Consider the following 12,503-nt stretch of genomic DNA (forward strand, 5'->3'; position numbering starts at 1 on the left):
AGGGATAAAGTCAACAAGAGATCTGCAAGAGGAAATCAAGACACAAAGAGAACAAAAGAGTTACCTAAGACATGGTTATTACTTATAATATGAATATACAAAAAAAATACTTTAATCATTTTTACTGCAGCAAAAATCCCAGTGTACAAGCGTATTTCCTGGATAAATGATGGAAAATAAATTGCACTATCCGGGGATTGTGAATGAGTTTGGCCAAGAAAGAGGATTCACACAATAGAGGACAAAGCCCAAAGAAGGGTGCAATCAATGGAGAAGCCAATGAAATTAGCACAGCAAGGCCAGTCTGTGACTATTGCAAGACGCTCTCGTATTTCTTTGCAAAGCCCAGTGAAACTTCAGGTAGGCGGCTGAGTGACAGATCCTTTGTTGGAGCCGATGTTTGTGTGGCCAGGCTTATGCAACAGTGTGAGCGGAGCAGCCCGGCAGAATGGTGTCATTGCTGTTAGCCCATTGTACCCGGACTGTAAGACAAAAAGGCTCTCTGAGTAAATAGGGTTAAACAGCTTTTTCAAATGAAAGGACATGGTTTTACTGCTGTCCGGATTGAAAATGTACACCTAGAGTTTTAGAATTGAGACATCATTTTAAAAAACAAACAAACAAAAAAAAAACAACTGTATGATTAGATAAATTATTTACCATCGTGTAATCACAGAAACTACAAAATGACATCACAAAAGCCTACCGGAAGCCATAATAGTAGTACAGTATTTCATGTTAGATTTTAAATGTCAGGTTTTTCTATTTTTGCGTAAAGCATATGGAAAACAAAGCGATAAGTAAATCTATTATTTATTTATTTAAAGAAAGAGTTGCAGAGAGTATGTGTGTGAGAGGGAGAATAGGAATTAGAGGTGGAGAGAGAAAGGGAGAGAGAGAGATTATAACAGGAGCTCAAATCTGATGGATTTTTTTAGAATTTACAAACTCAGAGCTAATCCGATCAGAGGTTACAAATCCTTAAAGGGGAATGCCGCAGCTCTTAAAGGCTGGGGTCGGATAATTACTGCCGGCCAATTTCAAATCTGGAGCGGCATTCTATCAATCAGTCGCCTCCACTCCCTCTGTTAAACTGGAATTAAAAAAAAAGAAAATTGGGTCATTTGTTATTTTATCGTACTTTCAAGTAAAGCAACGTTTTATTAAAATCACAATTTTTAATGATAATTTAATGTACAGACACACAAAATAACTAACCCCCCCCCCAACCCTTACCTTAACTCTAATGCTAACTGAACCAAACCGATCCTCATGCTTATAACACATCTTGCATTCAATGACAATGTTGTCTCCCTGCATCATGCTGCAGGTCCTGATATTGAGTTCACACCTCAGCAGGTCCTGTGGCCCCACACATTACCAGACAACTGATGATTTCTAATCCTTTATATTACACAGATCTACAGCACATGACATGGTGGCATCTACTAACCTACTCCTGCCAACATCAAGACAGCCTCTCTCACATTTCCTCTCTTGCTCTCTCTCCACTTTCCCTCTCTTTCCTTATCCATTTGTCTCCCTCTCCCCATCTTCTGCTCTCTTCCCATATCCCTCCTTCCCTCTCTCTCTCTACCCCGCTCTCTCCTTCTCAACTGACCAAACAAGCCTTTAATTCACTGCAAAACTCAAAACAGCTGGTTACCTCAAGCTGTGTAAATATAAATCATGAGTACACAAATAAAAAATACTTATGAAACGAAAAATCGATCAGAGCCTTGTTACTGAGGGAGTCGGTCGGGGTGGGCCGATGTAACTCCAATTTCAGCCCCTCTGCCATCTCTAGCAATCAGCGGTTTGGTTTCTACGACAACGCCTGGAAAGGAACAGAGCGCACACAATGTCACGATAAAAAAAAAAATAAGTATTTTTCAAACACAGACGTTTTGAGAACGATGACTCAATTTTGCTGAAAAGGCCAACCATTTCAGGAGGCTTACTGTGTTTTTGTTGATGGGCTTTTAACCAGGAAGTTCAATATAAAAAGAAAAAATAAAAATAAATACACACACCTGTGGTCTGAATGTGCACCAATAATTGCGCTTAGAAAACCGGAACAGCTTGCTGAAACATTGCCCCGCAGGTGGAAAGTTTGGCACAATTTATTTTCTTAAATACAATAATACAAAATGGACAGAACTCTCTCAACTGAAAGATATATTTCCTAGATTGCTTCTTACTAGTTTTTTCCGACAACTAAATTGAAATTGTTCAAGGTTACGTCTTTAATTGTCCCAGGTATAGAAATTTCACTATTCACGACCATTGTAGACTAAAACATGTATTTATTTATTTATTTAACAAGGCAGATTATGAAATTGCAGCCCAAACCCACAGATTATAAAGGCAAACCAAACGGTGTTTTAAAACTGCAATAAAACGCTGTCATTATTCTGATTATGTGTAAATTACTGCCACTGAATTAAAAACAAGGTTTTAATTGTCGCCCTTCCAGAAAGTTATTAAAACTAATATCCTGGCATAGAAAGTGGCAGAGTTTAGTGATGTTCTGTTTTCTGAAATGCAACCAGCACCCCCTATTGTTATAAATCGGAACTACACCCAGCAGATTGTACAGTACACGTCATATACTTTTTTTATTTGACTAGCAATATTTTATGGCAACAGCTAGCTGGAACCAGTTCATTTATTATTATTATTATTATTATTATTATTATTATTATTATTATTATTATTATTATTACTGCACTTTGCATTTTCATTACTGAGCTACAACGAGACACGGCGCAAGATGAGCCATACATTTCTTCACAACACAACCGGAAAAAATACTTCCTCCATGAAATGCCCTTTAATAGTAAACTCGTCATCTCTTAAATATAACACTATATACAAATATAATATAAATACAATGAAAAAACATTGAAAAAGAGAACAAGAGCAGACTTTTTTGTTTGCGAATGCATTTCTCGTGTTTAAAGTACTTGCACTGAACTGCTCCACACCTTTCCGGATTCTTCTACTGCTCTTAAACTGCTTCTTGTATCTGGTATTTGATTTTACTCTGATAGGTATCCGTATTCACGGTTTTTGTAATTGCTCTTATTTGAAATCATTCTCATCCATTCATAATACTTACTACGTGATCATACTGGACTTTACTCACAGAAACAAATAGTTTTCCCTTAAATGACCTGCTCTTAGTCGAACCGCACTTACATGTAATGATTTACTGCGTTCTCTGTTTTTTGCTCTTATTTGATTTTGACCTTTTCCTACTAATTTTACGTACTTTATAACTGCTCATCTGTAATGTGATACTTTGTAATGTGATTTTGTTACAACAGTAAGTTGCCCTGGATATGTGCATCTGCTGCGAAATGTATAATAATAATAATAATAATAATAATAATAATAATAATAATATGCACATGTGTATAATATTGTGTATAACATTGTGAGTATTTGAAATATGTGTGTGACATCATTCGGATTTCTCTAGCTCGATATAATTACGGCTATTCTTGACATACAGATACTGGATAATAATATTAATAATATAATTATTATATAATTATTATATTATTATTATTATCACCGCATTTCCGCAAAATATAAGACAGTAGTTCTAGATATAAAACAAAACCCCAAATAACAACAAATGACGTTATGAATGACATCACGATGACCTCACGTTTAATGTGTGTGTGTCGAGGGGATTCCAGGGACGGTAATTGTAAGAGACGCCGAGTGGTTTATAATTTTTATTTCTATTTATTAACGAAGCAGACGTAATCATTCTTTGCCTTACAGGTAACTATAGGGCCTACATGGTTTATCGAACGGGTGTCTTTGTGCTTTTTTTTCCCCCATTTTGTTTAAAAGCCTTTATTTGCGTCGTTGATTGCTCTGAATTGGCCGCTGGGTCGAGGTGGCAGCAACGCCATATTTCCCTTAAAAAATAACAACAGACTGCGAGTCACGGCGACTTAAAAAGAGGTTGGCGACAATTTCATTTTTTTTTTAAATTCTGTAGTCGTTTTTTAAGCATACTGAGTGTGTGTTCTGCATGTCTTATTGATACGTTGAAAATGGAGGTTTAAACAACATACGTTTGCTGTTTGAGAAATTGGTAAACGACACTTTGTTTTTGGTTGTTTTTGGGAGAAAAAAAAACCCAGTTAAACTAAAGCTTGCTGAATTCCAAAGAAGCTCTTGAAACGCGTAGTCCAGTCTATTGAAAATGAGAACTGTGTTTGAAAATGTTTCGTTTTGCATGTTGGTATTTAGAGCTAATGCTGTTCATTTAAATTGTTGTCGGGACTGACGTGGTTTTGTAACCAGTTTTACACATTTTAACAACACGGCTTGAAGTTTAGCCCTTGGTTTTAAAAAACACTGGCGTTTTTATGAATGTTTTCTCAGTTTTAAACTTGTATCTAGTATAACATCATCGTTCAAACGGCCTGAAACACTCCAGGTAAAATTTACGCTAAGTGTTTATTTATTTATTTATTTATTTATTTATTTTTTAATTTGTGGATTTTCTTATTGTTTGTTATGTCCGGACTTTATAAAACAAGTCTTTATAATCTATTTAAACACCTGTGTTTTGTACGTTGTCAGAATATATTTTTATAGTATGACCAGATACGTTACCAGTTGCTATTGCTCTTAAAAACCTTGCGTTACGTTGTCAAAATATTTTTGCCAGTGAGGTCAAACTAATTAAGTGACTTTATTTTTTTTTACAGAAACATATTTACATTTGCCTACATACATATTTTTTACCAACAATGAGAAAATATTTCGGATAGGCCGCAAAGCCTCGGACTGGAGTATCGGCCTACGCCTTAATTCCAGCTATTTCACTATGTAGTTGTACGACTCGCCCCATTGTTTATTTGGCCTGTCGTAATTGGTGGATTTGCGGGTTTTTCCGAGCCGTCTCCGCGCTATGATTGGCTTTCTGGTGCTGTCAGTTATAGTTTAATCTCGAACCTACAAAAAAGACAGAATGGAGTCATCTGAAACCTTACCCAATATCAGGTGTCTTCTGGGTTTTTGTTTGTGTTTTATTCAGGATTTAAATAAGACTCCTGTTGCACAGCAGTTTCTCCGTTCTATGTTTTACACAAATTTGATTTAGCCACAGCGAGTAACAAGCTCAGGTGAGTCTTACTAAACTCTCATTAAAACCAGGATCAACCACTGCTATGCAATGAAGTTGGAGCCCCTTGGTTTGTGGGGTGTGCTATATCATGTATAAACTCAATTATTGCCCTCTTTGATACAACTATTTATATGAAGAATAATTTTCATATTTTAATTTATATTATCCATAACTTAAAACACGTTGTGAATGGTGTTTTATAAAAAATCTGCAGAAACATCCAAAATGCTCGTAATTACTAAACTGAGTTTATATATAGTATGTCTTTTATAAACAGGATGTATACATTCTATAAGCAAACATTTGTTGCCATAAATATGTCCAGAGTGGAAAATCAGTGTTCCAGGTAGTGACAGAGATTGCAAGGGTGTAAATAAGACCCCATTGCATAGAGTTTTGATTCCTTCCTGGTTTTACTGAGTTGTTTAGTGAGACACACCTGATCTTGTTACCTAGGAACAGTGGTTGATCAAGCTTGTATTAAAGCCTGGAATGGGTGAAACTGCTTCAGAATAGGATTCATATGTCCGTAGTGGAAAATCTCAAAAATTAAGTTGCCGCCGTCATTTTCTGCTTTATTTTTTCAGTAGTTGCTAAGTGAAGCATTTCAGATGGTGAGACTGCAGGGATGGAAATAAGACTCCCATTGCATAGCATTCCTGACCCTCCCTGTGCTTTTCTCCTCCTTCCTAGGACTGCCCTCAGCCCCCCGTCGGAGAGGATGGCACAGGAGACCAACCAGACGCAGATGCCCACGCTGTGTGCCATGGGCTGTGGCTTTTACGGAAACCCACGTACCAACGGCATGTGCTCCATCTGCTACAAGGAGCACCTGCAGAGGCAGCAGGGCCGAAGCAGCCCCCCAGGTGAGCACTGTCTGGGAGGAGAGAGGGGTGTCGTACGCCATAGACCAGGAGAACGAATGAATGGGTGGATAACATGTTGTGTGCGTTTGTTTTTCTCCAGCTTCCTCCTCCCCCTCGGTGGTCAGTGGGTCCACGGGATGCAGTGCCTCAGGAGAGAGCACCCCAGTCCAGTGCACAGAGGGGAGCCCCAAGTCTGAAGAGAGCAAGACCAGGTAAGGGTGGGACTGTACGCTGCTGGGCACTGATCGGTGACAGAAGCAAAGTACCTTTATAAGGTGCATCGTGTTTAAGATGGGGGACATTTGGGCAGTTTACTTAACATAATGGGATTGAGAAAGCCCTTGTCCCGATTCTAGTTAATGGAATTCGTTTTTAAGTTCCTGCCTCGTTTTTTTAAGTTTTTCTGTCCTTCATAGATCTGAACATTTTCTTTCAAGGCTGTCGCAGTAAGATCCTGTAAACTGATCCGATCATGAGAAGGCATCTCTGTACGGGGTCTCTAAAGCCAACTGGTATGAATGTGTGAATGATGGTGCTTTTTACCTGTGCTCGCAAGAGAATTGTGTTTTTGGGGGGGGGGCGGGGGGTCTCAGCTTGGCCCCCAGTGGACAGTAGTGCACATCGCATAACAAACCCCAGGATTGAGGTAGGCTTGTGTGACAGGATATCTAACCACTACGCAGAAGAGACAGGCTTGTCTGCAGATTAAGCTCGTCTCACTGATGGGGTCAGAGCTGTGAGGGGAAGCTCCCGTGATGCCTAAAGCACCGTGCGTGACTGACCGGTGCCGTTGCCCCTTGCTCCCTGTGAGCACTAAGTTTGCAGGCACCAAAAATGTAGATCCATACGTTCAAAGTTAAATGAGAGTGTGTGTTGTATCCACAGCACCCCTAGTCCCGTCACTCAGCAGATGACAGCGTTGAGCATCTCCCGGGACGACAGCACGACTGAGCCAGAGCGAGAGGACAAGGAGGCAGAGCAGCAGGAAGAGGAGGCAGAGGGCGGAGCAGCCAGATCAACAGGTAACACACTGGATTTATTCCTGGTTTTACTGTGGGTCTAATTAAGACTCTCATTGCATAGCAGTTTGATTTATTCCTGGTTTTACTGTGTGTCTAATTAAGACATGCCTGAGCTTGTTACATATAGACTCTGGATAATCAAGCTTGTTGTAAAACCTGGCATAGGTGAAACTGCTATGTAATAGGAGTGTTATTTCTGTCCCTGGGGAAGGAAAAAAAAAAATCTACAATAGTGAAATAAAATTCGTAGCAGCTCACCTCTAAGCCTTGTCATGCTTCAAGTCTTGCAACCACATTGGAATGTAACCAGCTGGAGTCAAGAAGCAATCAACTGGTGTAACTGGTCTCCCTTGCATCACAACTAGAAGCCCCCTTTAGCGATGAACCAGCCTTAAAAAGAAGGGGAGACCAACCAAGACAAGCCGACCTAAACGGACTGGGCAGCACTTTTCCAATTGTGCGCCGCCCCCTGGGAACTCCTCACGGTCAGCAGTTGCATAGCTTGGATTCGAACCGGCGATCTCCAAGCTACACAGCGCCACTTGGGAGTCCGACTAAGGCTGCTTTTTGATGAACTAGCATGCACTGAAGGTTAAACTAGAGTTTAAAATGTGTTGAAACGACACCAAGGAATTGTACAAGACTCGCAGTTTCACCCATTCCAGGTTTTACTGCGAGCTGCAGTGTACAGGTAACAAGCTCAGGTGTGTCTTATTAAACCAGGACTCGGTAGCCCTTTTTCCCATCCCTTGTATTGCAGAATTCAACGCAAGTGAGTGCAGACGACCTCACAATAGCAGCCCAGTGCTTCACTCTTGGCCTCCATTGTTCTCATCAGGTTGCTGTGGGGCAGTTTTGGAAGTGGTGCAGTGTTCCTCTGAAGGGGAGGAGAAGACACCAGATAAGACGAAGAAAAAGAACAGGTGCTTTATCTGCAGGAAGAAGCTGGGTCTGACAGGTAAGTGATTGTGAGGAGAGCAATATAGGGAGGTATACTAGACCAGTGACTCTCAACGACTGGTCTTCGAGACACCCCCCCACCCCCACTTGCCAAAAAAGAATACAGAATAATAATGTACATAATGTGTACAGTAATGCTTTTTCCTTTTAAGTTGTGTATTCTAAAAGGAAGAAACATCTGTAAATATATTATAAAACCAAGAGGGGAATAGCTTAGGTTAGGCACTTCAATTGTCCTTTTGGATGTTTTATTTCTGAGTAGCTTTTTTTTAAATTTTATCATTTTTGATTTTGCAGTAGGGGATTAAATGCTTAAAGAAAGCCCTACCAGTTTATATGCAGTGTTCCTTGCTTTGGTCCTCCAGGTTCTAGGAAGACACTGAGCCGGTAACACTGTACTCGACAAACATTTCGACTACTGCCTTCCATAAAGTCCAAAGCGTTTGTGTCATAATTGGTTTTCTTTTACATTAAGCTAGTAATTCTGGCCCCCCAGTACCATACCAGAGTCCAGTTCAATTATTTAAATAACCACCGCGTCACTTTACCCCCCCTGCAGGATTCGATTGCCGCTGCGGGAACCTGTTCTGCGGGATCCATCGCTACTCTGACGAGCACGGCTGCCCATACGACTACAGGGCAGAGGCAGCAGAGAAGATTCGCAAGGAGAACCCCATTGTGGTGGCAGAGAAGATCCAGAAACTGTGAAAACGTTACGTTCCTGTGCAAAAAAAACAAACAATACTGACAGTGAAACAAACCTGAGGACGAGACAGGTCTTTGTGGCACATCTTGAGAGAACCCGAGAATGCTTTCCTATACTGACTAGAGGCGTCCACAGCGGGGGCACAGGACAAGAGGAGAACCCGATTTTAAAAAACTAAGTAAATATGTGTGTGTTTGTATATATATATATTTATAAAATCCAACAAATGCACACAAAAAAAAGTCAAGCGAGAAACATGCAGTATGTTTTCAGAGGCTACCTTTTAACCTTTTTGAACCTGGGGATGATGATGTTTCGTGTAAATGGGGAGCTCCTGAGTGTGGATTGAAACTTGATGCTGTTTGAGAAGAGAATGGTGGGCTCCTGTGTGTGTGGGGGGGGGGTAGACTGGCATTAATATGTGACAAAACTAAATCCGCTTAAGACACCCGATGGAAATTGGGACATTCAGCATCATCGGCCACTGGTACAAAGTTTGAATGTGAAAGAAACAAGGTCTGGGAAAGACAAGAAAAAGTGGTGGTTTAACTAGAAACAGCATTGCATTGTTTAGCAGTTATATTGACTTTCAGACGAGCCAGATATATAACCTGCACTTTTGTTCTCATACGTACAAAGGCAGACTTTGGACTGGTGTAAACTGGAGCGAGGAAACTCCTTTTTTAATTCTACACTGCACTCTACGTCTGCTTGGCTTGTGGAACAGGTTACAAGATCCTACCTAAAGTCTTCACACTTCAGTTCCATGCTGTCAATAGGAAACCATGTGGGGTCAGGTGGGAGCCTTTGATTTGTAACGCAGGAAGGAAGCCGGAGAGAGGAAGCAATGTGCTTCCACCACGCAAGCAGTGCTGCAGCAGGGCAAACTGACCACCAGTGTTAAGATCAGAGACTTGTTATTGCATCTTTTTAAAGTACATGTTTAATATAAAATACAGACTCCTGGTCTGTTAAGATGGAGTAGAGAGTGAAGTGCCGAATTTACAGTATACCGTAAATATGTGTTCAGCTTCTGCGTGTCTGCCTGTGGGCCCCCTCCCCATGGATGAATGAAGATTGTAATTGAGATTTTTCTACTTGCTTTTCAGGGGAGATTGTAACATCTGCTCCACCGTTTCAGTTCATTAGTGTTTGAACCATGTACAGTATATGTCAATTTAAGTGGCTGGGGAGGGTGGTCCTGAGATGACTGAGTGGTTTGAATTTGTGTTTTTTTTCCTTTTTATTAATGTATGGCACCAGAGGTTTATTATTATTATTATTATTATTATTATTATTATTATTATTATTATTAATATTATAGTTAGCTTGGTTTGTGTGATTTGTTTTTTGGGGGGATTTGTGCAGGATTGGCATGGATTGATTGTGTGTGTGTGAGTGCACGCAGTAATCTTTATCTTCCAATTCTTTTTCTCTCATTAATTTAAGAAATATAAAGTTCATATTAATCTGACCTGCCACTTGTTTAATTTTATTATTAGTATTATTTTTAATTTTGTTTGTTTTGAAAAGCTTTCAACAAAACATGCTTTTTCGTTGTGTACAAATATACTCTGTGGATCATCCTGCATACAAGACTGTGGGGACCTTGCTCTGTGGGTTGGAGGCGGCGCACGGTTGATGGGCTCCTCCACAGTAGAGAGGGACTTTGTAACACAGAAAACGGTCTCACTAGTCACTAGAGCCTGGCTGGTTCACCGTTTCGATAGGCTAATCTGGACGGCAGGTTTTTTGCAGGTACCCTTGCAAAGACATCATTGTTGTCATGGATTACTTGGACTTAGCAATGACAACGGCTTTCACATTCGGTGTATGTCTGTATGCTTCGGTTCTGCGCTCCCCATCTTTGCAGATCCCTGTATAACATATTGCACACATGCAAGACCTTGTCTACCCAAGTGGTTCTGCAAACACGCTAGACAGATGAACTAATCAAGAGTGGCCACTATACCAGCCAGCTAGCTGTTCCAGACTCATCTGTGCAGAGGGAAGAGTTCGAATCCAGCATGTGACCCAGCTAAAGAGTAACCCTGAGGTGCTATTTTTTTTTTTTCCCCAGTTAATCTCAGGGTTGATTCTGTTGTTCTGGGCACTCCCACTGTTGTCTGTGTATATATGTATGTATACACACACCAGTGTGGTGCTGGTGAGGCATAGATATATACACATGATGTCAGTTTTTAAGCCTTTCCTTTCCCTTGTATCCCTGTGCTGACTACAAACTTTCATTGTGTTCCTGTATTTCATCACATACTTCATTCTCATCATAGGCTGAAATGTTTTTTCTTCATCTTAATTTTAGGATTGTATTGTGTAAGAATAAAATCACAAAAAGTTTATTTTAAATTTACGAACATTGTTTTTGTTTTATTTATGCTATTGCTGTGCCACTTTTCCACCCCTTCACTGATTTGCTGGGTAAAACGTTTCAAACGCAGTGAAAATAACACGCAGGTCGTGTTACAATGAAACATTAGTAACCAACACTGCATCTGCAGGCCCTGTCTGCTAGAATCTGAATAAATGACTGCAGCGACAGGGAAGGGTGGGCAATTGCTTGTAACTTGGGCATCAATTTAAAACGTATTTGTTAATATCTTTACTGCGTAGTAAGTCAAAAGTACTATAAAACTGAGCTTTATGATTTTAGTGATACTAGTTGTCTAGCTATTCTTGCCATTATGGAGCAGAGGGTTTTTTTTCGTTTGTTTTTAAATGTGTTTTAGTGTGTGTTGATATCTGACTGCAATAAAATACGGAAGCGTAGAAGGTATCAACCTTAAAATGCTCTGTCTAGCTTAACCTCACTAGACTGCGGCAGTGTGAGTCTGAAATTGACAGCAAGGCAGAGAGAGAGCGCTCTAATACCCCTTCGGAATCGCATGGGGGGCTTGGATTAGCCAGTTTGGGGAGCAGATGTTGCAGTTCCACATCTGGGCTCTTGTTGTTCCACACAGCAGCCTGGAGAAAAGGTTTCATGGATTGCATGATTAGGAATTGGAGTATATACTGTAGCGTGAAAGGAAATAAGTCTCCCATTGCATAGCACTGTGGCCAATCAAGCTCATAGTAAAACCTGGAATGGGTGAAGCTGTTATGCAGCGGGAGTCTGATCATTCTGTGGAGTAGAGAAGGTTCCAACTTTTTTGTTTGTTTGGAGGAACCCTTTAAAAAAAATGATAGGGAACCCAACTGATATCTGATGAAAAGAAGAAAAAAAATGTGCTGCTGTGAAAGCATCACAAGGCCTCTCTCACCCGGATCCCTGAGCCCCTGCTATAGAGCAGGTGGAGTTGAGAGGTAACATGGTGGTGTGTGTGTGTTTATGCGCCCCCTATTAAAGTAGCACTGTAGCAAAGCAGGGCAAATTTGCTTCTCATCCACAGTTAATCTGTGATTTGCATTTATAGGAAATCCAGTTTCTCTCGCCCCCCACCCCGAAAGGGGACCCACCCAGCACCTGGGAGTAACAGAGCGCAAATTGCAACCTTTGTGGGAAAAAAAAAAAAAAAAAATTTTTAGTAAAGCTGACAACAAATGTTGAGTTTGACTTCTGTTTTGGGAACTTGTGAAGCTGGTTTTAGGTGGGTGACGCAGGCAGTGAAGTTTATTCGTGGCAGTAGCAGTAGGCTTTTGTGGTGACAACAAATATTTCACAATAAAACAAATGGGATTTACAATAAAGCGGCAACGAAGTGGTTAATTCTCACTCACTCGCCCCCTCCCTTTGCAGTATTATATTTTTATTTGTATTTCATTCGAACCCTCTAGTC

General features: G+C 40.4%; 1 protein-coding gene across 3 annotated transcripts; it reads left to right on the top strand.

The window, feature by feature from the left end:
* The first annotated feature begins 3,677 nt into the window (after positions 1-3,677).
* LOC121301594 (AN1-type zinc finger protein 5-like) lies at positions 3,678-9,993 on the top strand. 3 transcript variants are annotated; one of them, XM_041231114.1, is made up of 6 exons: positions 3,678-3,795; positions 5,849-6,021; positions 6,122-6,233; positions 6,907-7,043; positions 7,882-8,001; positions 8,563-9,993. In XM_041231114.1, the coding sequence occupies exons 2-6, from the start codon at positions 5,877-5,879 to the stop codon at positions 8,709-8,711; spliced, it is 663 nt and encodes a 220-aa protein (XP_041087048.1). In that variant the 5' UTR covers positions 3,678-3,795; positions 5,849-5,876; the 3' UTR covers positions 8,712-9,993. The 3 variants fall into 3 exon arrangements, with proteins under 3 accessions (XP_041087048.1, XP_041087050.1, XP_041087049.1); XM_041231116.1 differs by having other exon boundaries at positions 3,682-3,718; XM_041231115.1 differs by lacking the exon at positions 3,678-3,795 and adding an exon at positions 3,810-3,981.
* Positions 9,994-12,503: the final 2,510 nt, after the last annotated feature.

This window comes from Polyodon spathula, chromosome 27 (genome assembly GCF_017654505.1).
Source record: "Polyodon spathula isolate WHYD16114869_AA chromosome 27, ASM1765450v1, whole genome shotgun sequence".
NCBI classification, from domain to species: Eukaryota; Metazoa; Chordata; class Actinopteri; order Acipenseriformes; family Polyodontidae; genus Polyodon; species Polyodon spathula.

Bases quoted from the DNA above. Each gene is read 5' to 3' on its own strand.
- LOC121301594 (XM_041231114.1), top strand. From the start codon at position 5,877: ATGGCACAGGAGACCAACCAGACGCAGATGCCCACGCTGTGTGCCATG. The intron at 6,234-6,906 runs GTAAGGGTGGGA...TTGTATCCACAG, and splicing joins TCTGAAGAGAGCAAGACCAG to CACCCCTAGTCCCGTCACTC. The intron at 7,044-7,881 runs GTAACACACTGG...TGTTCTCATCAG, and splicing joins CGGAGCAGCCAGATCAACAG to GTTGCTGTGGGGCAGTTTTG.